The sequence below is a fragment of the Silurus meridionalis genome, chromosome 14 (assembly GCF_014805685.1).
Source record: "Silurus meridionalis isolate SWU-2019-XX chromosome 14, ASM1480568v1, whole genome shotgun sequence".
In the NCBI taxonomy this organism is placed as follows: Eukaryota; Metazoa; Chordata; class Actinopteri; order Siluriformes; family Siluridae; genus Silurus; species Silurus meridionalis.
In genome coordinates this window covers 18442726-18470473 of record NC_060897.1, presented here as the reverse complement: position 1 = coordinate 18470473, position 27748 = coordinate 18442726, and the positions used below count along the sequence as shown (strand labels likewise).

Sequence of the window (27748 nt, the reverse complement as noted above, 5' to 3'; positions counted from 1 at the left end):
CACACACACACACACACAAGTAAACACACCCATCTGCACAAACTCAAGATAGTGCTGAAGGGAACCAGGGAGAGAAAAGCAGAGAGTGAGAAAGAGAAAGAGAAACTGAGGTGTGTGTGTGTGTGTGTGTGTGTGTGTGTGTTCAGTCAGCTTCAGCACAATGAACGTTTTGTCTCGCTCTTGTGGTGTGGGGCTGAGCAAAGGAACAAGTGTGACGGCTCGTAAGGTGTCCCAAATGTATGTGTGTGTGTGTGTGTGTGTGTTTTAGTCTTCAACAAAGAAAAGCATTCACACAAACTCTGCATCGATGGGTGGAGTCAAACCAGACACACCCACCTTATACATATTTATTACCCTGGACAGTCCTGTTAATATGCTCCTCTCTGTGTGTCTGTGTCTCGGGTCACCTTGACTTTCTCCTGACCTGGTGTATTTCCTGTTTCTTTCTCTCTCTCGTCACCGGTCTTTTTCTTTCTGCATGCCTCATGTTTTTCTGCCCTCTTTCAATTTCCTAATATTTTTCCTCAAATCTGGGCCTCTGCAGAAACCTCATAGCTGCAGAGCCTAGAAAACACACACACACACACACACACACACACACACACCACACACACCCTAAGGGGGAAGAAACCTATGTGCCCTCTGCTGGCTGTATTCGCTGCTGCATGAAACCAAATGTCACACACACAAAAACGTTTTATTTTTGCCCTGTGTACAGTAACACCAATATTCAGAACACGCTATCTCACACACACAATGATTGTAAACACTGCCTTGCGTATACATCTTTACAATAAAGCCCGCTTCAGCAATGCCTGAGATTTATTTGGCAATAATATCAGTTCTTTGAATATTTTCATATAAACACGACTTTTTCCTCAAAAAAAATAAGACTTTTCCTTTTTTACTCAGACAAAAATTTATTTTATATATATATATATATATATATATAGGTCATCTGGCACAGCACCCCATCACTCTCCTTCTTGGTCAAATAGCCCTTGATGCCTTCAGTGTGACTCTACAATTTTAAAAATACAAAATAAAGAAAACTCTTTGAATGAGAAGGTGTGTCCAAACTTTTGGTCTGTACTGTATGTATGTGTGTGTGTGTGTGTGTGTGTGTGTGTATATATATATATATTTATTTATTTATTTATTTATTATATAAAGAATTGCAATATAGATTTTTTTAAGTTATGCATGAAAATATTCAAACATTGAAATGAAGCTTCCAAAGCAAATACTTTTCGATTTTTACATTTATTTTTCAAATGTACACTACAATCTTTTCTATTAAACATTACACACAATGACTGACAGAAACAGAGCGATGTTCAGGATAGAATCGGCGCAGGGCCGGGATCTTGAGGCCTGTGGAAACAGTTAGAAACAAACATGTAAACCAAAGAAAGCACAAAAAGGACAAAAATGTGCACTTTCAGAACATCCATTAGATATTTATTATAACAACAAATGAGCACTAATGTGCAATCTTCTGGAAGATGTTCCTCTAGACCAGGGGTCACCAACCTTTTTGACACCGAGAGCTACTTCTTGGGTACTGACTAATGTGAAGGGCTACCAGTTTGATACACAATTCTAAAATAAAACAATTTGCTCAATTTACCTTTAATTATAAGTGATTATTAATAATTAATGATATTCTTCTAATCAGGGGTGTCAAACTCAATTACACAGGGGGCAAACCTCAAAGCACACTTTAGGTCGTGGGCCGAACAGGATAAACATTTATTGTACACACTAAAACAATGTTTTTTTTAACATTAAAATATTTTGCTCTCCATAAAAATATCTCGTCAAACACCAGACGTCTCACATCATGAAGCTCTTCAGAAACTCTCCCTCAGTAAATCTGTTTTCACACCAGCTTCACTTTGGGATTTTGCTCTGGTGAAAAACGTCTGCTGAAATGTCAGATTCTTCTTTAACTCTTCTACTTTCTGTATCTTCTGCTCTGCATTCAGGTTTTTCAGCTTATCTCGATGTTTTGTCTCGTAGTTCAGTCTTAAATTCAATTCCTTAATTACAGCCACATTCGCTCCAAATATTAAGACACACGTGTTTACCGGCAGTGTCGTTAAACATATACCGTAATTTCCAAACTATTAAGCGCATCCATATATAATCCGCACCCACTGAATATGACAAAGATTTTTATTTTGAACATAAATAAGCCGCGAGTGTCTACACTGAAACTAATGAACTTTACACAGGCTTTTACGAAAGATAGTGTCTGTTACACGGTGTAACGGGTGAAATATGTTGTGGCTCCTTTAAGAGCAGAGCGGCATTTTGGGAATAGCCTCCGCCGCATTTTAAATTTTTTTTTGCAGCTCAGAACACAGGTGAGGTGCGTTTTTTCGTTTCCGTTCGGAAATTTCATTGGTCTAATGTTATGGGGCTCAGTTTTATGGCTTGAATCTTGTGAAACCGGGAAAACCGAGGAAAAATCCATAAATAAGCCGCTTCGTTGTTTAAGCCGCGGGGTTCAAAGCGTGGGGAAAAAAGTAGCGGCTTATAGTCCGGAAAATACGGTAATATAGCACTCTCCATGTGGCGCACAGTCTCGCTTGCAAAAACAAACAGCGCGTGGAGTCAGTGATTTGCCTCTAGAGGCCGCTGTAACTCAGCGTGGATTTTTGCCGATAGCCAGCCGAAAGTCGTCATGAGGGAAGGGAAGGTGGCCTGGTCTGGTAAATCACATTTACATGTGGACGGCCAAATGCTAGAGTGTTCTTACCTGGGGAAGCAATGATACCAGGACGCATTATAGGAAGAAATTGATCCGGTGTGTCATTGTGATGCTCTAATAGGAAACCTGGGGACCATGTGGATGTTACTCTGACAAATCTCACCTACCCAATAATAATGTTTCTTTTATTCATTCTTTCCTTGCCAAACAATCACACTGCAAATAAAGTTTGAGGACCATCACTTCCAGGTGTTGATTCGGCCTCCAAATAAAGGATCTGATGCTTACGTCTTCGTATTAGATACCACAACACATCGTCAGAGGACTTGGAGTCAATGGATAAGTGGATCAAAGGTGTTTTTGTGGAACAAGGAGGAGCTACTGACTATTACATAGTCAAGTTTAATATCGATTTCAGTGACAAATATTACATTAAAATTTAAGTACAAACTTTTTTTTGTTTTCACATCACACCATTTTCTTTTGACCTCACCCTTTTTCAGTAATTCCTCTGGAGATTTCTGACCTCAAGTGATATGTTCATTGCTGGAGCCTTTCAAGTCATTTCAGCTGGTGAGGTTTTGGCTTTTATTACATTCTGAAAATCAGCTGTGCCACACACACACCTGGTAATTTACAGGTTGGATTCAAAATGAATTCATTTAATTGATTCATTTTTATCTGTATAAAGCTTTTAACAATGGACATTGTCTCAAAGCAGCTTTACACAGGTTATAAAGTGGTATACAAATTAGCACCTATATTATTGTTCTTTATAATTTGAAGCTTGTCCCTCATGAGCGAGTCAGTGGTGACTTGTGGAAAGAAAAAGAATCCCTGAGCTGGCATGAGGAAGAAACCTGGAGACTCAAAAGGGAACTTGTCCTCATCCGGGTGGCACCGAATGTCTATTCATTACATTACGAGGTGACCGTTGTTCCACAACATACACAAGCAAGAACAAACCGTGTTCCTGAAACCTCCGCCGGGAAAGTTTTAATTCACCTCAAAACATATGCACAACATTTTCACACAGATTTCCCAAGAGACTGATAAATGAGCCGTGACACTGTGTGTGAAAACAGACCTTATGTGAAAAACAGAGCCTTGGTTATTGGTTCACGTCCTTTTTCCTCGCGATGTACTGTACAACTTCGGCAGGAGTCATGAGCTTCTCTGCTTCCGTGTCTGGAATCTCGAATCCTGCCGGAAACACCGGAACGCAATATAAAAACACTTAAGATGTTTGCAGCTGCTATAATGCTACCGAAAACAGGAACTAATTGGTCTGGTGGATGTTCATGACAATAATCGATGTTAGAAAATAGAAAAATTGCTATTGTCCATCACCCAAGCCTGTTATGTTCCTATGTAGCACACGCTACATTGCTCAATCTCTTAAGTAGTCACTTCCAGAGACAAGAATCAATTTCTTTGCAACAAAAATTGGAACGCTCCAATGTTACATGGAATTTCATGGCTTTGTGGGCAGATATTTAGATATCATTCGTTACTGCATTTTATTTTTTTCCATCAGCACTTTACTGAAGTATTTCCATTTGGGGACAATTTAACTTCACATTTCAAAGGCAAAAATTTTACTTTTTAACTACTACATTTTATGAAATCAGTCGCTCCTTTTTCATTTATGAGCGGATAAAAAATGGAACCATTAAAGCACGCAGCAAGCGACCAATCAGGGCTTCCCTCTGTTTTAAACTTGTCTTGATTGGCGCTTGGCGGAATCTACTCATCACCAACATACAGTTTCAGCACCAGTCCAACAGCAAGCAGAACATTTTGAGAGTCATTAATGATAATCTCCATGCTTTTTTTTTTTTAAAGTACAGTAATCCACCGTTTATCGCTGTGGTTACGTTCCAAAACCGCCCGCGATAAACAGACAGCAAAAAATTATTTTTTTTGTTTAAACCGTAAATCATCCTCTCACACACAGGAAACATTTGCAAGAATAAGGCAATTATATTTTTATTGATAAATGTCTATTTTACCGTAAAACTCCTTAATTCCCTATAAGTTTTGTTTTCTATCCTGCTAGCCGTGAAAGACCGGGAACATCAGTCAAACAAATTAGTAATGTGGCAAATGCAATTCTGCGTTAAACCAGGGGTGGCGATATTCGAACCGCGGTAAAGCGGGGGATTACTGTAAATGAAAAAAGAAGGTTTTCGGCTCATCAATCGATGTTCGACTCATTCATATCATCCTATTAATAGATCGGTGTGCTGATTCACATAAACTGAGTTGATTATGCGAAGAGTTTTGTGATAAAAATGATAAAAGGATCATCATAGTACTTTGGATACTTCAGTACAATTAAAGGCAAAAACCTTTGTCCTTTTACTCAAGTGAAAGTTTAAAGAGAGCACTTTTACTAAAGTAATATTTTACCTCATGTATCTCTACTTTAACATAAGTACATAGTTTGTGTACTTCGTCCACCAAAGGCGCTTACCAAACTCGTCTTCCATCGCCATGATAATCTCCACCTGATCCAAACTGTCCAGCCCCAAATCTTTCATAAAGTGAGATGATGACTCAAGCTGTGAAACAAGGAGGGGAAAAAAAAAAAAAAAAAAAAAAAACTCATTTTAGATCAGCAGACATGATTTGACATCAAACTACTGTACATTTAACCCCTTAATTTCCATCCTGACTCGTTTTCACGCCACATGACACTGCAACTACTTGAGACTTGAGGTTTATTCAGGCCGCTGGAACGTGACGATGTGACGACAGACTCGTACCGTCTCCGGCTTGATCTTGTCGTATAGGTTAAGGACGTTCATGACACGCTCTTCGATGCTCTGCAGGGTCAGAGGCCGGGAATCGCAATACTGCCGACAGAGCTGCAGCGCAGGACTGGAGACCTACGTAAACACAAAACAACAAATGCACTCATCATCTACTACAATAGCTGTGACCAAGCTAGCACACAATCGTTTCCTTGGGCCGCAAATATCTTATAGACCAAGACATGTCCAAAGAACCAAAGAAACTTTGCAGAAGAACATTAAAGCCTCCCGAAACGTTCCTTTTCTTCTCTCTGCTGAAAAGTGAACACTGTTACAGCAGAAAGCAGGTGTCCAACTCCATATTTAATGCCAACAGAACAGAATATTCAACATGGCAGACAATCGGTGTGATCGTCAGGTGTCCACATATTTTTGGCCAAATCACCTCAACGTGGTACAAACCAATAACAGGCTTGCCCTTCTCTGATCACATGACCTCTCCAGGTTCCGGTCTGATCCCAAGTCCTCATGAACTGCGTGAGGTAACATGAAGTCCTGAAGTCATTTCCACTCGAACAGGAAGTCATGGGGGAGACGTTTTCGAATGGATGATTTTATAAATCATCTAATATCTTTTGAATATATCGCAGCTGAGTGCAGCTCGAGTAATACTGAGGTATTGGATGCAGACGATTGAATAAGTCTTTTTCTCCACCCAAATGCACCTGTCCCAGGGAGAATCTTCAGTCAATGAAGACAACGACTAAACCCTGGCCTACAAAGTCAGGCTGTATCCATCTGAGCCAAAGAACACACACCTTCAGCAAGTTCATGGGACATTGCAGGCTCTAGAGTGGTTTAGATTGGACAGACAGTTTAATGAGAAGTGCAGGATGTGCATCAGAATGTATTTTTAGAAGATCGAAAAGTGCAGGAGGCGTGAGCATGAAAGGTGTCTGGCGTTCCTGGGACAGACTTTAGATCCAAGGTGAATGAATGATCATGGAGGCTTTTTGATCTGGTCCCCAGATTCAGTGTATGGGAGAATGAACCCATGACCTGTGGCTTCATCACTTCATGGTGACGATGATAATGATTATTATTTATATTTACAGCATTTGGCAGATGCCTGTTTCCAATGTGACTTACATCTCTCTCAATCATCCAACTGAGCAACTATGGAGTTAAGGGCCATGTTCAGGGGCCCAGAAGTGGCAACTTGGTGCAGCTTGGATTTGAGCTCACAACCTTTGGATCCAAAGTCCATTGATGATGGTGATGATGATAATGATCTGAGCCTTCATGCCCTTCACACACTTCACCGTGCACCAAAGACACCCCAGGGTCACAGCACTGATCCAGCACAAGGCCCCTAAAGCGGAAAGGATGCATTTTAAAAAGCCTCACCGGTGAAATCCATGTCGATGGTTGTCGAAACGAAACGAGGCTCAGTGATCTCCTGCTGGCGGATTTCAGGACTCCGCCACTGTGCTGCAAGAGCCTTACAGATCGGACGCAGTGCACCAGCACCCGGGACGCCATGTCTGTTCAAACAGTTACCCAGCATGCACAGCACCAACATATAACACACACGGGGAGGAGTGGTCTTGCGCATGCGCGTGCGCAAAGAGCCTTCTCTGGTTTACACTTAAACTCAATTTAATAACAGTTTATGCTACAAAACACACACACACACACACACACACACACACACACACACACACACACACACACACACAGTTATTTTTCTTGGCTATAATAAATAAGACGTTTTAGATAGAAATGAAAAAAGTTATAAAAACTAATGATATAAATAACAAATTATTAAAAAAAAAAAGTCTCTTATTTTGAAAAACATCCCGGAAGTACATTGCTCCTTAAAACTAACAGGCTGTCACACATTCCTGCTCCTTTTTTTCCCACCTAAATATATTTTTAAATATATATTTCAGTTTCATTAGATTTTAAAGATGACGATTTATTTCCCGCTTTTTATTATCCAGAATATTCCGCTGGTTTTTGCGGAGCTCTGAATGAGAAGGTGAGGTCAGTGCACGTGCAGATGTAATCACACACCAATGTCCGCACTTTTTTACTGATTTATTTGATAAATAAATCCGTTTGCTGGTCCATATTTGTTTCAACTTAAAGATGACCTACACTGTTTTTATTTTATTTTATTTTTTGCAGTACTGTACATTTCGAGGGCTGCCGCCTCTAAAAATGACGTCACAAATAGGCTTCTGATAACATGAAGCGAAGTCATTGATTTGTGACGTTACAAAAAATCTGCATATGACGCTAAAGTGGAATAAGAATGCGTTTTATGGATTTAAATATCTACATCCATGTCTTCCACTTAACTGTACTCATTATTTTTATGAATTTTTTCAATAGTGGTCTGAAGTGGCCCCTTCATGATGGACCTAAGAAGAACCTGAGCATGGAGCCGGCGAGTGTGGAGAACCTGTGCGTGTTGTACCACAGTGCTGATTACCTGGTGCTCAATAAACACTGGGACATCCGCATTGACAGCAAGCTGTGGAGCGAAACACACACGGTCCAGAAGCAACTGATGCACCGGTTCCCTCAGCTTGCAGATCCTCAGACGCACTACGGCTTCAGGTAAACACACACACGGAGACCTTCACAGCATTATCCAGAACATCTAGCAGTTATTTCATTTATACATCTGGGAAGATGCTCAAGGATGCAGCAATGGCTGAATTGCAAAGTTTTGAGTTACTCAGCAACTATATGGATCTTTAGGATGTTCATGTGGAACCATCCTCAGCTGCACAGTGTCTCGTAGGGCTTCGGTAGGAGCAGTAGGCTCTGAAGTGAAAAAAGAGACAGGAAACACTGGTCCCTCAGGAGCATGTTTAACTTGAAAAGAGAGGGAGCGAGAGAAAAATGGAGAGAAATAAGGATTTTGGGGCGATCGTGGCAAGGAAAAACTCAGTTATGAGGAAGAAACCTTGAGAGGAACCGGACTCAAAAAGGGGAAATCCATCCTCATTTGGGTGATATCAAGAGTGTGATTATAAATCTTAAAAACAATACAAAACACCAGAGAGTGAGAACTACCCTGAGCTCCAGTGTGTGAGATTATGAGTCATGTCCTTTCTACAGTCTTGTACAGTCGTTTGACACGTCACTATATGGGTCGGGATGTTTGGGGGTCGGCATCTACTCCTTGAAGGTCCATAATCTTCATGAGGTGGGACACAACTGGAACTGGTACAACCTCGAGATGGATAGAGAAAGACTGTGATCAGGGTTTATTATATGTGTTGGTTGCTAACTGGCTCCTTCACGTTTTCTGTGCAGGTTCTGCCATCAGCTGGACTTTTCCACCAGTGGAGCGCTGTGTGTGGCTCTGAATAAAGCAGCTGCCGGACAAGCGTATCGCTGTTTCAAAGACAGAACTGTAACCAAGGCTTATCTTGCTCTGGTACGCTTTCATACACACGTCTGACACACACCTTTTCACTCTTAAAACTCTCTTTGAACTCATGTGTGTTTGATTTTACTGTTTTACAGTATCATCACTATGAACAAATCTCGCAAGTGTAAAATCATTCTATAAGGAGAAATATTTCTAGAATGGCATCATCCTGACCCGTTTCTGGACTTTTCTCTGTGCACCCTGTAACAGCTGGAACGTGTGCTTTAAATCAGTAATATTTACTAAAACAGCTGGAACGTGTGCTTTAAACCAGTGATATTTAGCGAAACAGCTGGAACGTGTGCTTTAAACCAGTGATATTTAGCGAAACAGCTGGAACATGTGCTTTAAACCAGTGATATTTAGGGAAACTGCTGGAACATGTGCTTTAAACCAGAAAATTTACTGAAACAGCTAAAACGTGTGCTTCAAATCAGTAAACTTTAGCAAAACAGCTGGAACGTGTGCTTCAAACCAGTAAAATTTAGCGAAACAGCTGAAACGTCTGCTTTAAACCAGTGATTAAGAGAAACTGCTGGAACGTGTGCTTTAAACCGGTAAAATTTAGCGAAACAGCTGGAACGTCTGCTTTAAACCAGTGATTAAGCGAAACTGCTGGAACGTGTGCTTTAAACCGGTAAAATTTAGCGAAACAGCTGGAACGTGTGCTTTAAACCAGTGATATTTAGCAAAACAGCTGGAACGTCTGCTTTAAACCAGTAAAATTTAGCAAAACAGCTGGAACGTCTGCTTTAAACCAGTGATTAAGCGAAACTGCTGGAACGTGTGCTTTAAACCAGTGATATTTAGCGAAACAGCTGGAACGTGTGCTTTAAACCAGTAAAATGTAGCGAAACAGCTGGAACGTGTGCTTTAAATCGGTAAAATATTGTGAAACAGCTGGAACGTGTGCTTTAAATCGGTAAAATATTGTGAAACAGCTGGAACGTGTGCTTTAAATCGGTAAAATATTGTGAAACAGCTGGAACGTGTGCTTAAAATCAGCTTCACTGGAATCCATTTGTGTTAAAAAAGGTTGTGCGTGAACCAGGGTTTGTGTGTTGGGGATTTAAATGTAAACTACGTGTACATAAGGGTGAATTGTAGACGTGACAGGACAAGCCGTCTAAAGCTAAACACGTGCAGCATTCACACGTGCGTCCTGTGCAGGTTCGAGGCACCGTGACTGATGGCAGAATGACGCTGGACGCCGCCATCGGGAAAAACACCACCGAGGGAAAAACACACATGATGTGTGTGGAAGGAACCGAAGGTCAGAATCACGAGCTAAAAAAACCTGTTGAATCTGAAATCAATAATAATTGCTGATTCGTTCGCAGTGTAACAGCTGTCTGCACTCTATTACATCTGTCGAAACTTAGGAACGATATTTATCATACCCAGTACAGTGATTGTTGATCCTTCAGGTGAAAAGAGTCGAGTAAACAACCATAAATGTCTTCTTTCATTTCTTCTGTTGGGTTGACAGGATGTGAGAATCCCAAGCCCAGCCAGACATTATTAACTGTATTAGAACGCGGATCATATGATGGAGAGCCAGTTACTAAAGTTCTTCTGCAGCCTCTTACAGGTAAACATTTATAATCCATCCCACCTGATATCTTCTACAGGGACTGTACAATCACTCTTTAAGGAACAGCTGTACAATTAGAGAATGAGAGAAAAGGGAGATCTGGGTAAATGGGAGAATATCAGAACCTGCTGGTTTAATGGGAAAACATGGTCCACACCAATACCTTCAGTCCACACAGACGGCGCTTTCAGTCAACGAAAATGTAGCTGTGCTTTCATGGGCAACTCTATAGTTTTAGAGTCCTAGACCTAAAAACAGAACCTGTTTTTTTTTTTTTTTTTTATATATCTGGCAACAACTACTATGCAACAAGCAAACTGACAGACATCACACTTTTTTTTTTCCCTTATCATCATTGATGTGTATATTACCAGAAGTTCCAGACTCGAATCAGCAGAATTATTTTTGCACTGCTGACACATGACAGGCCGATTAGATACCTGCATGAATGTCCAGATTTCATGCCCATCGAATCTCTTTCATTTCCGAAACCCTCACTCTTGCGTTTCTTTTCAGGACGCACCCATCAGCTCCGGGTGCACTGCTGCTCCATCGGTCATCCCATCGTCGGCGACTTCACTTACAGCCTCGGCACAGACGGCTCTCCGTACCGCATGATGTTACACGCCTACTTCCTGCAGATCCCTCTGCAACGCGAGGTCATCCAGGTCACGGCTTCCGATCCCATCGTTCCCGAACTCGACCCCAAATGGAAGCCGGAAACGGTCGTTGCAAATCTCGAGAGGTTAATGAGCGAACTAATCACGAGAACTGAAGCGGATGAGCGACGAAGGAAGGAGGAGGAAGAGGCGAGGAAGCTGGCGAGAGAAGAGGAGAAGAAGAGGAGGAAGAGCGTGGTGGAGAGTGTGGAGGAACGGGCACAGTGTCAGCACTGGCTCTCTGAATGGAATCTCAGTGACTAGTCATTTATTCTTTGTTTATTTTTTTGTAATTAAACCAATGAACAAATCTAACAGTGCTTTTAAAAACCCAAAAATAAAGACGCCGGAATCCAAGTTTTATGTGACCAGGAAACGTTTATCTATTTTTTTGTCCTTCGTGACGGCATATTTGTTTGCTTCAGTCTGCATTCATTCACTAACTTGCTAATTACTTAACCATATTGTACACTGTATTGAACTACAAGTTGTAAATTCCTAGTAGATAATGATCTCTCTCAAAAGTATTTGGACACCTGACTTCCCTCATCCATATGGAATTCTTCCCACAAATTTGGAGGAAAGCGTCCTAGGAACTACAAGACCCACACCTGCTCGAGCATGATGACACCCCTGTGCACAATGCCAGCTACATGAAGATATGCTTTACATGGGTTGGAGCGGAAGATCTCCTGCTACAGCCCTCAAACCCTATTGAACATGCTGAATGTGCACTGGCTGCACCCCAGGACTCCTCACCTCACCCTCATCAGTACCTGACTTTATTAACACCCTTGTATCTGAAAGAGCATGAATCTCCATAAAATCTAGTGGAACATCTTCCCAGAAGAGTGGAGCTTATTATAAGAGTGAATGGATACTTGATGTGGAATTGGATGCTCAAATAAAAAGCAGTGCAGATTTTGTTGGGGTGGGAATGGAAGTGTTTATGCAACCCAGACCCCGCAGAGGTCCGAAACATCTCACTTATTGCAGTCAGATTGATTTCCAGGCGACGGAAACAAGGTATCACTGGAGGTTTTTTTTTTGTTTTTAATAAATTGGGCTAGACGAAACATATAACTCTGGGTGGACATTTGATAAAACGTGAACATATACAGGTCGAATAATGTGTGTCAGAAATTATCTTCTATTTACAAGTATTTCTTCATCATAAACTAACAATTCTGAAAAAAAAAAAGTCACACCACGAGTCATTTGATGCATGTAATCAACGAGCGTTTGTTTGCCCAGAGAAACGTTTCGTACTGCCGAATCGACACAATAAATACAAGCATTCATAAAACCCAATCCCGTCACGAGTCTGCTGATCGGATGAGCGCACTCTGCTCGCGAGAAAACCATCAACGCGTGTTCCTTCTTCGTATGTACATTTACTAATAAAACGCAGTGCTCACGGAGTTCGGCTGAGGACAAATGTACGGGCGTGGATCAGATGGACACGGTTGGGGACGTCCGTCCTCTTTTTACTGTAGGGAGGAAATGACGATGGATCAAAGGAGTCCCGTTAGAAGAGCCGGGCGGTGGTTAGATTTGGCTGAGCGGGAGGAATTTCTGATAGTAGCTCTTGGTCACGTCGATCATCAGCTCCTGTGTGCACTCCGGAAGCTCCCCAGTAAATAACCCTAAAGAAAAAAAAATTAAGATTTGAAATGTTTTCATCATTCATTTCCTGACATTAAGAGCACAAGGTGTGTTAACACAGTACAGTGTGCTAGTGCATGAAAATATGTAAATTCTCGCATGTGATTGGTTAGACAGTTTCCTGCTATATGGCTCTGACCCTCGACCCTATAGCACACACCTGGACATCCGGAGAACACTGTGAACGGAGGAACGACCGTCTCTGGAGGCAGCACCGTGTTATCCAGGATTTTACAGCAGTCCTTTAACACGCAACGCCGCCCCTGCACCATACACACAACTTTAATAACAAGACATTTTAATTCTATTTCTGCAGATCGATACACATCTATATATTTAAAATATAACGTCATGTGAAGGTGGACTGTAAAGCAAAACAGGTTATATATTATATATAGGAATATATGCATTAATAAATAACTATATCGCTCTTCGTGCAAGCGCGCAGTCTCACGTACAAATAAACAGCACGTTGGGTCAGTGATTCGCCTCTAGAGGCCGCTGTTGTAAAAACGATCGATGCGGGTTTTTGCTGATAGTTCCAGGAATCAAATATTGTGGACCTCTACTATAGGTGCATCAGACATACTACACCAAGAGGGCGTGACACCACTGTTTGAGAGAATGTACCGTAAAATCCTGTCACTTCCCGTTGTTTGGGAATAAACATGGACTTGACTGTGAATGGATCTATTACTTACGATAACGCAGTTTTTCCCGATGTGAACGTACGAGCCGATCTGAGCCGCGTTTACCACGCAGTCCTCTTCGATGAACACGTGGTCTCCGATGTGCAACGGGAAAAAAGCCACCCTGTGCGAACAAGACAAATGTCCTATCCTAAGTATTCACATCATTAAAAAAATACAATTAAATCATCCTCAGAGTCTGATTAGGAATCACTTCGATTCCATCTTTTCCAAAATGCCTATTGGAAGAATTTCCTCATGCTGTGTAACCTGGGATGCTATTCAATCATGAAATTCATAATATTCCGATACATCCTGCTACCTACTGGATGACATCCTGTGTGCCAGGTCTTGCAGTAATAGGATTGGTGCAGCCAATGCAAATAATCTGATATGATTTTCATGTTTTTGACTGAGATGTTGCTGTACATTCAAACTAAAGACCAGCCAGTCTTAAACAATATCCTGGGCACTGCCGAACCCTCGATTCTGATCGATACTTTCGATCTGATTTTTGGTTAAAAAAATTAATCCTGCTTTATAATGCATTATTTCAATATGCTATCGTTTCTATAGTATTCGCTCATTCACAGGGACTCGTTTGGCAGATGTGAGACAAAATCACTGTGAATTCTGAGAAGAAGGTTGCTGTTGCTTAATAATGAAGTTTAAAATGAGCATTGAGGTAAGGAGTCTCCAGTGTCAGAGAACCTACACTTACTTTCTCAACAGGACTCAGATTTTAACAGTTTTTATTTGGAGACTCGAATTTTGTGCATCCTGATTGGACGTGTCCAGCTCCTTACCCTTTGCTGAACTTTTTAAACGGCGGCCGGATCACGCTCCTGCTCTTGATGACGCAGTGCCTCCCCACTCTGACGTTAGCCAGATCTCCCCTGATGATGCAGTCGTTCATCACTATGGTCTGGTAAAACACACAAAACCGTTAGTAAAGACAGGGTGGGGGATCTTACGCTTCCAAAAGCATGGAGATGGAGATCCTGCTTACTTTTCCGTTCAGGACGATGTTCTGGCTCCCACACAGAACCGACTGCCTGCTCACTTTGTTGCCCGACGCCTGAAGAGAACAGAAGATAGTTATACTTTACGTGTACAATGACTCCATGCTAAATCAGGATTGTGTACAAGTCAGTAGAACGTCTCATTCGATTTTGTGAGGTAATTCGAATGACTGATTTACACTTCATCCTGCTGAATCCAGGGAAAATCAACCAGGATAAGTATCAAGAAGTGAGAGAAACGGTGCACTGAGGTACTACAGGGTGCTACTAAACAGCAGCATCAGAAGAATGAGGAAAATCAACAAGGCTATAACTCAATGCTGGAGACTCCCCTGGTGTGCTCAAGCGCTCGCTTCAAAATTTCACTTGAGTAAAAATACTTAAGTATCCAAAGAGTTTTTATCACAAAACTCTTCGCATAATCAACTCAGTCTATGGGAAACAGCACACTGATCTATTAATAGAATGATATTAATGTCAAACACTGATATCTATTCAAATGATCATGAGCCCAAAACCTCCATCGTTTATTCCCCAAAACGTTCTGCTTGCTGTTAAACTGACGCTGAACTGTTCTGTATGTCCGTGCTAATTAGATACCACGAAGCGGCAATCGAAACGAGTTCAAAATATTATTATATTGGATTGATTTTACGTTGTACTTGTATAGTAGTACAGATTTACACATCAAAACTGTGTCCAACGTTTTCATATTTGGTGTGAGCACCACTGTTATCTGGCACTGCCTTAATCCTCCTGGGCATGAAATTCACCAGAGCTGCACAGGTTGTTGCTGGGATCCTCTTCCACTCCTTTACAATGACATCACACTGAGCTGCTGGATCTTCACCTTCCGCTTGAGGATGCCCCACATGTGCCGTTCGGCCCCGTTTCTGAAGAGAGGGCATCATGTTGGAATCCATGTTTCCTTTCAATGAGCTGCAACTCCTTACTACCAGCAGCACTCATGCAGCCCCAGACCATGATGCTACCACCACCATGCTTGACTGTAGGGAGGACACAATTTTCTTGGTTTTCCTCACCAGGGTGTCACCACACATGCTGGACACCATCTGAGCCAAACATGTTTATCTTAAAGTACAGGTCTTGGACAGGTCGTCTTTAACTGTTTGCAGGCTTTCCGACTTGTTGCAGACTTGTTGCAGTGTGAGCATACGGTCTGAGCACTGACAAGTGGACCTTCCGCTTCTGCAACCTCTAAAGCAATGCTGCAGCACTCATGCGTCTGTTTTATGAAGCAGCTTCTGCACCTGACGCACAGCACAAGGACTCAAGTTCTTTGGTGGTCCCTTGCGAGGCAGGTTCCGAGTGGAACCCGTTTTGGAAAACCTCTGTATGACCCTGGCCACTGTACCGTGACTCCGTTTCAGGGTGTTACCGATCTTCTTAAAGCCTCGGCCATCTTTGTGGAGAGCAACCATTTTAATTCCAAGATCCTCAGAGAGTCTTTGCCATGAGCTGCCATGTTAAACATCCACTGGTCAGTATGAGAGAATTGTAGTCAAAGCTCCAAATTTTAATTGCTCTATTACAAGATACACAGATTTGTATGGTTCCGTCAAGCAGACAAAAACATGTACTCACTTTTATTGCCAGTTATTTACACAATATTGGCTGTATGTTGAGTTATTTTTAAAAGGACAGTAAATCTGTATTGCTGTACAAACTGCACATTGACATATGTCTGTCTGTCTGTCTGTCTGTCTACTTTTTTAAAATGTTTGATAGATATCTGACTATCACACTGCTACTATAGATTAAACCCCGCCCCCAGGGGCGGGACATAGATTATACCGATCATTTAATTGGACAAGCACAAGCGTGATACTGGATGAGTCAGTCAAAATTATTATTTATAGATGAAAACAAACCAAATTAAGACAAATATTTTTCACATAATTGTTGGGTTTTAAAAAATCCATATCATAGTCTGAAACCAAAATGCAATTAGAAAATGCTCTACATCGATTTGGATTGAATATGCACGACTCTTGATACACAGTATCACTGTTAGCCTCCTAGCAGAGTTAGCACATCAGTTTTAAAGCATTAAATATAACCTTTAAAAAAATACTAAACCATTCACGTACTGTCTCGATGTACTCGGCCTTGTTGTATAAAATTTCACTCAGCTCCATTCTTGCTAAAAGGGACCGCTGGCAGCGCTGATGATGTGCACTCGGTCAGGGCGTTAGCTAATCTTGCACGCCTCTAAGTCCCGCCCTCACTATTTATACTTTAACAAACGACTCTTTCCAATTGGTCAGATATCTCGTCATCATGAACAACTAGCCAATCACACACCAATATCTGTGAAACCAGCTTCTCACTTCCGCGTCCATTCTACATTAAGGCAGTACTAAACGAGCGCCGATAACCTCGCCAAAATGAAGACATTACTAACTGATCACCATAACAACGTCTTACTCATACACACTGTTGACTCATACGGCTTAATAATTTAATCTTCAATACGAAATCTATTCAAATAAAAGAGTCATTAAACAAGTTATTTGTTCGTTTATCTACAGTATTCGCATCGTGGTGGGTCCAGAGGATCCAATGTGTAAAATGATTTCACTGCATTGCCCACCATATGAAGGTGTGATGTGGGAATAAACCCAGAACAAGCTGAGAGTAGCCCAACACACCTCCTAGCATGTTTTAAGAGCTGGGTGGAAACTGGAGAACCCAGAGGAAACTTGCATAAGCATTTGGAAAACTTCCATCTCTATCCGGCAAGTCAATCTCAGGTTAAAACCAAGGACCCTGTAGCTGAGAGACCACAATGCTAGCAGTAAAAAAAGTTTGCACACCACCAAGCTGCCACTGATGGGCCCTTGAGCAAGGCCCTTAGCCATCTCTGATGCTAAGCTTTCCAACAAGCTGGGATATGTAAAGACAAGAATTTCACTGTCCTGTAATATACGTATATATGACAGAATAAAGGCTGCTTCTATTGTTACCTACAGCGTTTTGTAATCGATTATACAGAAGTTACTGGTGAAGGAGGAAGAACCAGTGATTAGGAAATAACCTTAGAACCATAACCTGTGCTCAAATGACACACAATTACATCGATGAGTTTATATATATATATATATATATATATATATATATATATATATATATATATATATATATATATATATATTCAAATAGAAATTTTATTTGTACACATTTACACATGCACACATTGTCCACTGTCCAATATGAAGGTAGTTTAAAGTCCCTTAGGAGTTTTTGATGGTACAGACACTGAGGGGTTTTCTGCACCAGGGTGTTGATGTGACAAGACTAAGACAAGGTTCTGTGTGATGTGAACACCCAGGTACCGGAAACTGTCCAATCTCTCCGTTGATGTTTAGCGGGTGGTATGACCACTCCTGCCTTGTGCTGAAGTCCAATATACACTCCTTAGTCTTGCTGATAGTTCAGGGGAAGATTGTTCTCCTGGCACCATCTCTCCATGTTTTAAATCTGCTGTAGGTAGGCCATCTCTGTGTTGTTGGAGATCAGGCCCCAAAACAAAAGTTTTTTTAGCAAACTTGATGGAGGTGGTGAAGTTGGAAGTGGCCACAAACAGTCTTGTGTGTACAGTGAGTACAGCAGGGGGCTCAGAACACAACCCTGAGGAACTCCAGTGCTGAGGGTGAGGGTAAATGAGTTGTGTTTGCCCACCCATACGGCTTGTGGTCTGTCTGTCAGGAAGTTGGAGATCCATTGACACTGGAGTGAGCTGAGTCTCAGGACCTCCAACTTAGAGGTGAGCGTAGAGGGAATTATGGTGTTGAACACTGAACTGTATTCTACAAACAGATTTTTGTATAATTCCCTTTTCTGCAGTCCAGGTGGCTCATTGTTGTGTGGAGAAGATGTGCGATGGCATCATCAGTAAAGCAGTTCTGACCGTACGCGAACTGTAGAGGACCCAGTGTGTCTGGTATTGATGCAGTGATGAAGTCTCTGACCAGTCTTTCAAAGCACTTTATCACTACTGAGGTCAAAGCTACAGGTGTTAGTCGTTGAGGCAGGCGGGTTGGGTTTTTTCAGGACTGGAACAATGATAGACTGTTTGAAGCATGATGGGATAACAGACTGTTCCAGGGAGGGGTTGAATATCTCAGTGAACACTGGTGCTAGCTGGTCAGTGCAGGCTTTTAGAACCCGACCTGTGATGCCATCTGGTCCAGCTGCCTTCCTGTTATTCACTCTTCAGAATGCCCTCCTCACGTCATGCTCTAAGATGGTGAACGGTGTTTACCTCTTCGACTTTCTCAGCATGCATGCTGTTTGTGCCGCTGGCGCGTTTAGCTGCAGCCACAAAGCGAGAGTAAAAGATGTTTAGCTCGTCTGCCAGAGAAGCGTCCGCATTCCTCATTATTTAGGAGGGTTTTTTTATAGTCAGTGATGGTTCTTAGTCCCTGCCACAGGCTCCTAGAGTCACCATGTTGAAACTGTGACCCTAGTTTCCTTCTGTAGCGCTGCTTTGCTTCCTTCACCGCTCTGCGCACACTGTATATGCTATATACCAGACATTATGACAGTATATCATTATGACCGGTGAAGTGAATAACACTATCTCTTCATCATGGCACCTGTTAGTGGGTGTGACATATTAGGCAGCAGGTGAACATTTTGTCCTCAATTTTGATGTGTTAGAAGCTGGAAAAATTAATCCACATGAACATATTTAAGCTTGTGCAGTTTGCTACAGTCTGCACTGCCTGATCATGCAATTAAAGGACTTGAAAATGTTATTGTATGCCTGCTAGAGGGCCCCAGAGTCACCAAATCGAAATCTGATTGGATAAAGCAACAGCTTGAAGCAAGATGTACTTTAAACTACAAATGAAATAAAGAGAATAGATAATTGGGAAAAATGTAATCCATATTCATGGACAAAAATATAAGTAGGTCAGTATTTCTGATAGAGTTTAGGTCAGCAGAGAAGGGCCCACCACTGCTGCATAAATACCAGAAACACACTATTAAATACAGTATTCAGCTTAAGTGATGCACCTTTCTGCGTTTTTTTTATTCGTTTGTCTTCTCACCACGAGGTGGCGCTATGGTGGTAATTTACTACATGTATACAGTAGGATTCAAGACTTTATCGTCATATGTACAGAAAACAGAAAGCCTGTTAGACTCTACAATGAAATACTCTGCAAATGCCCCCAGCAACTTTTAATCATTATACAAGGTCTGAAAGCTTTCACTACAAAGGGTATCAAAAAAGAGATTTGACATGAATTTGAGAATTCCTTCCCCTCTCTGCTTTCTTAACAGCGGTCACTCGAGCTGGTATGGACTCCATAATTGTATGTAAAATGATCAATAATGATCCATAATTTAGGTCCATCCTTGTGTTGTCTGAATTCATGCTTCAAATGTGTTTACAGTTACTAGAAAATGTGCACCATCTTGAATTTTGAATAGTCAGTATGTTGTGTATTGTTTCACACTTTCAGGGACTCATTACACTGCATACTACATCTGTTCCGCTGTGCTGTGAAGAACAACGCAGCCAAACGTGCAGTGGGTTTCCACTAATGGTGAAAAAAAGAAACCAACCAGATAGACACAGAGGATGCAGAGTCTGGTTTTTATTATACCTGTGGAGAATCGGCCAAGCTAGGGTTATGTGGATTATGTTCTTACAGCAATTGTTATCAGGAATTCAGGAATTATGAAAGCAACAAAATTTGGCACCATTCCATACAAATACTTCATGTAATACTCCACATAAATGGTAATATGGAAATTTCCACTACAAACCATTACCAAATGGTTTCCATTATGTACAGTGTTTGTGTAAAATATTCAATAATTATTATCCAAACCAAAGAAACCACTGTATAAACTGAAAATCTTTTTTGCTTGTTGCGATATATTTGTAAGTTGTGGAAATACATATCGGATTTTCTTCTCTTTGTATTTATTGATGAATGTTGTGAGTCTTAGTGTCACTGTGGTGATACACTATCTGAATTTCATTTGCTGTTCCACTAGATTTTGTGGAGATTTGTGGAGATTCATTCAGCCACGAGGGTGTTAGTAAAGTCAAGTACGGATGTTGGAGAGGTGAGGTCAAGCATTTCAATTCATCCCAAAGAGTTTAAAGAGTAGAGTAGAATAGAGGTGAGGTCAGAGCGCTAAAACAGGCCACTCTAGATCTTCTTCTCCAAACTGTGTAAAGCATATCTTCATGAAGCTTCATTAAAATTTTTTCACAAGATATGTCAGAATGAGTTTATCCCCAAAATGCCTTAAATAGCAGAGGTAGTTATGTAATCTTTGAAGAAATTTGGTGAATAACCTTTACATCAATCTAAGTATTGGAGCGGCAGTAAGACAACAAGGACCATCTTTGACCAAAGGTGAACATGTAACCACATATGGCACATGTATATATTCATTCCCACGCACTATTGCATTTGCAAATTTTGTTCAATATATTAGGTTTCTCATTGATTCCTTATTTTTTTAAAACTTTGTATAGCCTCCTGCTTTGTCAATCATATGAAAAACATCGAAAGGTTTTATTTAGATATGCATGATAAGCAAGTTCCTCATTTTTCATCATACCTACTTTTACAGCCAAGAGAGCCTGAGGCTATAAATGGTTAATGATCTAAATTAAAAGTATGTGTTGCCCCTTCTATCCTCTACACACATGTAATATGTGATGGAGAGAATAATTAGATGTCTGCCACTTTGCCCTATGTACGCTGGAGTGTTCTCCTGACCTCCGTTTCACGCCTGCAGAGAAAAGCGAGCTAACCCACATACAGGGAAAAAAAAAATCGATGCTAGATCTCCTAGTACAGGAAATTCCCAGCGTTGGTGAAAAGTTCGGAAAAGTTCAGCGAGCTCCACAAAGTCACACAAAGGATAAATCGTTACTGAATTGCACAGCAGTTAATCATAGTATAATGATTGTCTGCCTTCAATAACTACTGTATCCCTATTTACAATCAGTCCTGTGCTTGGGATGAGACGGCGAAGTGAAATCTCTGTGTATCATCATGCTGTGTAATTGCATAATTCATCCTTTGGCCGGCTGCCGAGCGTCTTCCTCCACACTGTGTGAAAGATCAGCAAGACTATTTTCACATTTCTCCAGCTGAATCATGCACCATCTCAGCTCTATTCTCTCAGCCGTCCCACACAATTAACACAGAGGCAGTGCTCAGGAGATGTGTTTGTGTTCGCTATACACGTGGGCTGTGCAGGACCTCATTAGAAACCGTCCTAGGATGCGTTCCAGACCTGTTTTTAATAAATCCGCATTTCTGTTTATTAGTTTTTTCGGTCTCTTCACCACCTTCATGACTGTTCCATTATTTTAAAGAGTTCTGGAACAAGTACTCATCCATTTTCTTTCAGAATAACACACAAAGTTGTTGATGGTATGTTACATAAATACAGTAGAGGACGTTACATAGAGGTTTCACAAACAGAACAGAATGTACTTTATTACTTCGACTCCTCCATCTGTATATGATAACTATAGCAATGTGCATGTTAGGCCATGTCCACACTAAAATGTTTTCCATCCACACTGAGATGGTGCTTTTAGTCCCATTACGTTTTCAGAGGCTTTCAAAAACAATGACGCATTTTTAATAATGTGACGGTGCCTTTTCCTAGACATTGGCGCAATGTTTCAGGAAGTAAATAAACGGCAAGCACATTAAATCGTCTTACGTTATACTCAACTTTTGGGGAACGATTGAAAACGGTAACGTAAACGTGGAACGTTTATACACGAAAATGGCGTTTTCAAATGTATCTGGATTAGTGTGGACGTAGCCCTAGATCGCTGGGAATTTACCCAGTCAAGTAGCAAGCTGTTATAACTATATTGCTGTAATTTGTATTTTGTATAATCATGATGGAACAGGTTTGGGTCTCCTAGTTCAAGTGAAGGGAAAATTTCAATCTGCAGCATCCAAAGACATTCTATACAATTGTGTACCTTCAACAATAGAGTTCAATAGAGTTTTTTCCTATGCAAACAGCACAGTGTGTATTTTTCACTGACAACACATGATCTACATGTTCAGCCTTACGCACTACTGCATTTTCGCTTGCTGTATCATTTGTTTTAGTTACTAACATTCTTATTGATTCCTTACTTATTTATTCCTCACTATAACAAAGCTGATATATTTTGTTTTTGCAATCAATACACACAAAGGATGTACTATAATGTGTGGAAAACTGGACGTCTTTTGCATGGCCGCTCTTAACCCAAAGTAGTATGTGGTGTATATTAGGAAGTGCCACGTTTTATGATAAGTGATCATGTGCAGTAAGTGTGCATTACCATTTTGTGGATCACTGTAAAATACATAGCTCCCAGGTGGTCTAGTGGCTAGGGATCTTGTGCGCTCGCTGCTGCAGCCTGGGGTTGCACAAACCTGTCTTAAAACAAACGGTCGCTCTGTTGACCCAACAAACAGCAACATATATAGTGCATACGGTAGGTATAGAGTGCGATTTAAGACAGAGCCAAGCTAGAAATTTGATTGAAAAATCCTTTGTTGTTTAGTTAATTAGCAGTGACATGCCGTTGACATCACAATTCAATACACCATGCAACCCATTGGTAATCACTATGTGAGTGTTTATGCTGAAAAACCCTTGCCTTGTTTTGTAAGTGCACAATCATGGGCTGTATTAGATAGACCTACTGTACTTGAATGATTTGAGGAATACAGAGAGTTCACGCCTTTGTCGCTGAGGCAAGAATGAGATGGCTGCTAGTCAGCAATCCTAGCATACTCAAAAGAAGCCACTCTTATAAAGAGTAAGAGTAACTTAATTGAAACAAATCACCTTTGAACCCATTGGTTTAAACCATTGCATTTTAATTATACCTCTGTCCTAAATGGAAAGAGCTTCTAAAGTGAGAGTGGTACACTTGATAGGGTCTACAACTGATGAGGCCCTGAACCATGAACAGATTATGAGCATATGTCAGAATTAATTTATACCCTTGCCACATTGTAATCAGGAGCCTCTGGTCTAATGTATATGTTACCCAATTTTGCCCCCATTTCTTGTAGACATGGAAGAAGGTGGTCTCCCTTGATGAGTCATGTTTACTTTTACATCATGTCCATTACCATGACCCAGTACTATTGTTGGCAAGAATGACATCAGATAGCCTTAACATAACAAAGATAAAGAATTTTAAGAACCAGTTCAAGAAGTCAAGAAGTCTTTCCTCTAAATATGATATATTAAGAAATATTTCAAGAAGAACCCATTATTCTAAACCCTTTCAATCACGTCTCTGTCGAAGAGCGTCTGGGGTCAGAGTTGCACACTCGATAAAGCATCTGATATTGATGAGGTCCTGAGCAGGTTATGGACATTGGGCACAAATGGTTTGTTGCCCTGCAAGATTTTAATGCTAGTCTATTTGGCTGTGCTGAGTTCTACTTTAGGTAACCTACATTTTCCTCTCCAGGGTATATTTGGCAGCAGGGACAGACAGTAACCCTAGGACATAGGGCAGATTTTTGCAGATGTTACAGATCAACACACTAGGCATATTTAGCCACAGGCCTACTTGCCCATTAGATAAACATGTAGGCCATAGCATGGTAAGGGAGAATCAATCAACCTCATTAGCAGAAATTTCACAACCCTGCAGACAGGGGACAGTTGACAGTCATCAACAGCCTAAAAACCCATGATGTAAGCACATATCCAGAAAATATGCCAGATGATAGGGATAAGCAGGTGAAATAGAACCACCCAACTGTGTAAAAAAAAAAAAAAAAAACCACACTCCCTGGAGGTCCAATTACTCTGTAAATCCTTGCCAATAGTATCTACACCCCCTTGCCATTTGGGAAAAACATTTTGGAGTAAAGAAATCATTATGTTCACTGCAATGTTTGGAAGACTTTATATAATTCATCCAGCCTCCACTTCTGTGGGTGAGGCACATTCGTCATTTCTCCGATCAAATGTGTGAGAATTAAAAAATGTCTCTAAATGGCATTGAATGTTTTGGCCTTCTCCCAATTATCGCTAATCTCTAAGGCATCATTTATTTAAATGATGGCATGTACTAGTCATGAACATGCTTCGTAACAAAAAACAATGATAACATTTTATACATCACATAATACACTTGTCTTGCAATTGAGAAACAGGGCAGATGACAACAATCCAACATTACAGCATACATATACATATATGCACACACAATGATCAATGAACATGGATATCAATTTTGGTATAAGTACATAGTGTATTTCCTGCTAACTTCCAAATCTCTTTTGCTTTCTTTTAGATAAATCACACTGTTATTATTCCATACTAATCATTAGCAGTGTGATTCTCACCCTATTCTTCCCCGTATCTGCAGGCTATATGTGTGTGCAGGCCACAGTATATATGTCCTGTCCTTTCTTTCACCCTCTCAGCATGATGTCCTGATTTCCTCTTCCTCTTGAGGAGACATAAATCTCCATTCGGGTTCAAATGACCTATTCCAGTTGACCGGGCAGCCTTTTTCTGTCCTTCCAGCCGATTTCGTTTCTTCCGATTCCTGTAGGATTCTACTCGTTTACATGTAGATGGTCAAAGTTCAAAGTGCAAGTGCAAGACGAGGTCTTGACCTTGTCCGAAAATAGCCATCCATTAATCAGGTGAGGAGAGCTGAGGTTTACATATCTCTCCATGCTCCAGAGCTCTACTGTAACACAGTACTTCGTCCTGAAACTTCAGAAATCGCTAGAGGACCACATCTTCTATAGTTTCTAGTCGATTCGTGTTTCCGTTGAGGTTGGAAAACCTCGATTGCCTTTTGCGTCTGCGTCTCCAAATTGTCTCTCCGTCAATAGATTTAGTCTCGGAAACTATGCTATGAATTTTGCATGAGCTCAGGACAAATCGCTGGACAAGGAAAGCGCTGCTCTCAGAAAATCGACTCGTGTTTGACAAGAACGAAAGCTGATATTTTATGTTTAACAACCACTTAAAGGAACAGTTCGGGCAAAAAATGTACAATAAAAAAATGTATAAATAAAACAGACCATATACAGAGTTATGATGGTTTGACTTTTCGATCTTACAATGACGATACGACAAAATTGTTAAAATATTACAATATAACAGCAGCATACGATGTACGATACGTTGAACGCACAGCTGGGATGAGCATATGATGCCCCACTCTCGCTAGTGGTCGACGGCGTAAAGTTGTCTTAGTGTGTATTTTTTCTGTTTCAAACAGTTTCAAACAGCAATTTTAGTGATAAAATCAGGTGCCCAAGTATGTCTCCTGCTTGTAGGGAAAAAAAGAAGAGGAAAGGGTAGTCCAGAGATGATCTATAGTGTAACCTGTAGATCGGACGGTGAGTGAGTGGGAAAGGGGGGATTTATAAAGGGGAGTGTAGATTGGAAACAAGTGTGGGTGATTAGTAGGAGGGAGAGGCTGAGCGAGTTTGCTGAGTGCAGAAGGGAGGCGTGGCTGGTGGTTCTCTGACAACCATCTTTGACTTATGATATGGTCGTCATAACGTATCTCCATCGTAAGTAGGGGACTACATGTATATACACAATATATAGCTAAAAAAGTTATTGAGTAGCCTGAACATTGCTGTTTTTTGTTTCTAACTGTACTTATGTCTGTACATTATGTGTGTGTTTGTGTGTGTGTGTGTGTGTGTGTGTGTGTGTGTGTGTGTGTGTGTGTGTGTGTGAGTGAGTGTGTGAGAGATAGTAAGACACCACTGTAAATGAGATGTCACTGTGTCATACTCTAGCTCTTCTTACTGCTAATGGGGAGGATTTTACTTCCCCAGCCCCCACACTAGGAACATCCTATTAATATTAACATATCAAGATATTAATAAATCCAGATCTAATTAATAATGACACCCATTCATATTTTAGAATGAGTTATATATCATTATGTATAATTGATTTTCTTGACCGTGGAGGAATCTGCAGAAATATGATGAAACATATATTATATAGTATACTAATCAATAATAAATAACAACATTATTATTATTTTGTTTTATTTGTATCACACCTTTCTAAAACTTGTCATTTCTTTTCTACACACCTCAAGTCTAAGTCATGTGCTACTGAATCCCACATATGTGTTTGTTTATTATGTCTTCTGAATAGATCTTAGCAGACAGGATTGAGTGGATTTCTGGGTTCACAGTGCTCTATGCTTATATTCTATGTTAAGCTGATTTAATAAAAAAGGCTAAGCTAGAATAAAAAAAGGAGCTCTGTTCTGTTGTTCTGTTGTTTTCAGTGAGGGCCACAGCTGGATTAAGTTTTATAATCCTGCTAGCTGTCTCAGAGTATTAAAGGTCCTCTCCAGCCAAAAGCCAAGTGTATTAACCAAAAATATTAAAACTGATCTATGGTAAATATGCATGTTTGGCTCTTGTAGAAACTTGTAGAAACTAGGGACGATAGTTCGCTTACATTTTTCACAATCTACTCTAAATCATCAATCTAAATAAGTGCCTTCTGACTTCTTGTGGCCCTTTCACAAACAGGCGTTTTTAGTGCAAAAAGAAAAAAATATCAAACAAACCCAGATGTTCTTTTCCTGTTCTGTCTCCAGGAAGTTACAGCTCTACCTCTGCCATGTTCATCTGTATTCTATTTGACTCTCAGGACACGCCTCCGTCTCCGTAGCGATGCGATACGTCATATCCACGTTGCAGCAGTGATGCTGAGAGAAAGCGCTTGAGAAATAGTTTAGCTGTGCAAGTTCTACCTAGTCAGAAGGGTTAATCCTGAGTCTTTTAAACCATGTTACATGACATGACATATAAACGACACATATGGAATTCTCTCCATGTTTCAATGATGCCGGTGCTCAGCATTTTTACACTTCACAATAGACACTTTAAGAAGATTTTCAGGGGCTTAAATCACCCTCTCTGCACTTTTCTTTTCTCACAGTAGATATAGAGTCATGTTACTCTACATACAGAAACCAAGCAGTTTTTTTGACTAAACTTTCAGCGATAAAATACATATTTTGTTAAACACGATTGAAAAGGTCCAAGGCAATAGAAGGCCAGTGTACTGCAAGGAAGGGTTGAATAATATTTTTGCTGGATTGCCATATGTCTGCCATATATCAGATTTCCTAGTCCTGTGGTCAACCTTCTTCC

The 27748-nt window shown here is 40.7% G+C and overlaps 3 protein-coding genes across 4 annotated transcripts; 1 reads left to right on the top strand and 2 right to left on the bottom strand.

The window, feature by feature from the left end:
* Positions 1-1244: 1244 nt before the first annotated feature.
* Positions 1245-7055, bottom strand: ndufab1b (NADH:ubiquinone oxidoreductase subunit AB1b). The gene is made up of 5 exons (XM_046866350.1): positions 6880-7055; positions 5485-5607; positions 5193-5280; positions 3804-3919; positions 1245-1374 (listed from the first exon to the last, which is right to left on the bottom strand). Exons 1-4 carry the CDS (start codon positions 7012-7014, stop codon positions 3828-3830), a joined length of 438 nt encoding a protein of 145 aa, XP_046722306.1. The 5' UTR covers positions 7015-7055; the 3' UTR covers positions 1245-1374; positions 3804-3827.
* A 247-nt stretch (positions 7056-7302) lies between these two features.
* Positions 7303-11530, top strand: rpusd1 (RNA pseudouridine synthase domain containing 1). 2 transcript variants are annotated; one of them, XM_046866347.1, is made up of 6 exons: positions 7303-7518; positions 7870-8097; positions 8803-8926; positions 10091-10193; positions 10410-10511; positions 11031-11530. In XM_046866347.1, exons 2-6 carry the CDS (start codon positions 7916-7918, stop codon positions 11435-11437), a joined length of 918 nt encoding a protein of 305 aa, XP_046722303.1. In that variant the 5' UTR covers positions 7303-7518; positions 7870-7915; the 3' UTR covers positions 11438-11530. The 2 variants fall into 2 exon arrangements, with proteins under 2 accessions (XP_046722303.1, XP_046722302.1); XM_046866346.1 differs by having other exon boundaries at positions 7308-7513.
* A 678-nt stretch (positions 11531-12208) lies between these two features.
* Positions 12209-16810, bottom strand: dctn5 (dynactin 5). The gene is made up of 6 exons (XM_046866348.1): positions 16661-16810; positions 14537-14605; positions 14334-14452; positions 13540-13651; positions 12999-13101; positions 12209-12819 (listed from the first exon to the last, which is right to left on the bottom strand). Exons 1-6 carry the CDS (start codon positions 16706-16708, stop codon positions 12722-12724), a joined length of 549 nt encoding a protein of 182 aa, XP_046722304.1. The 5' UTR covers positions 16709-16810; the 3' UTR covers positions 12209-12721.
* Positions 16811-27748: the final 10938 nt, after the last annotated feature.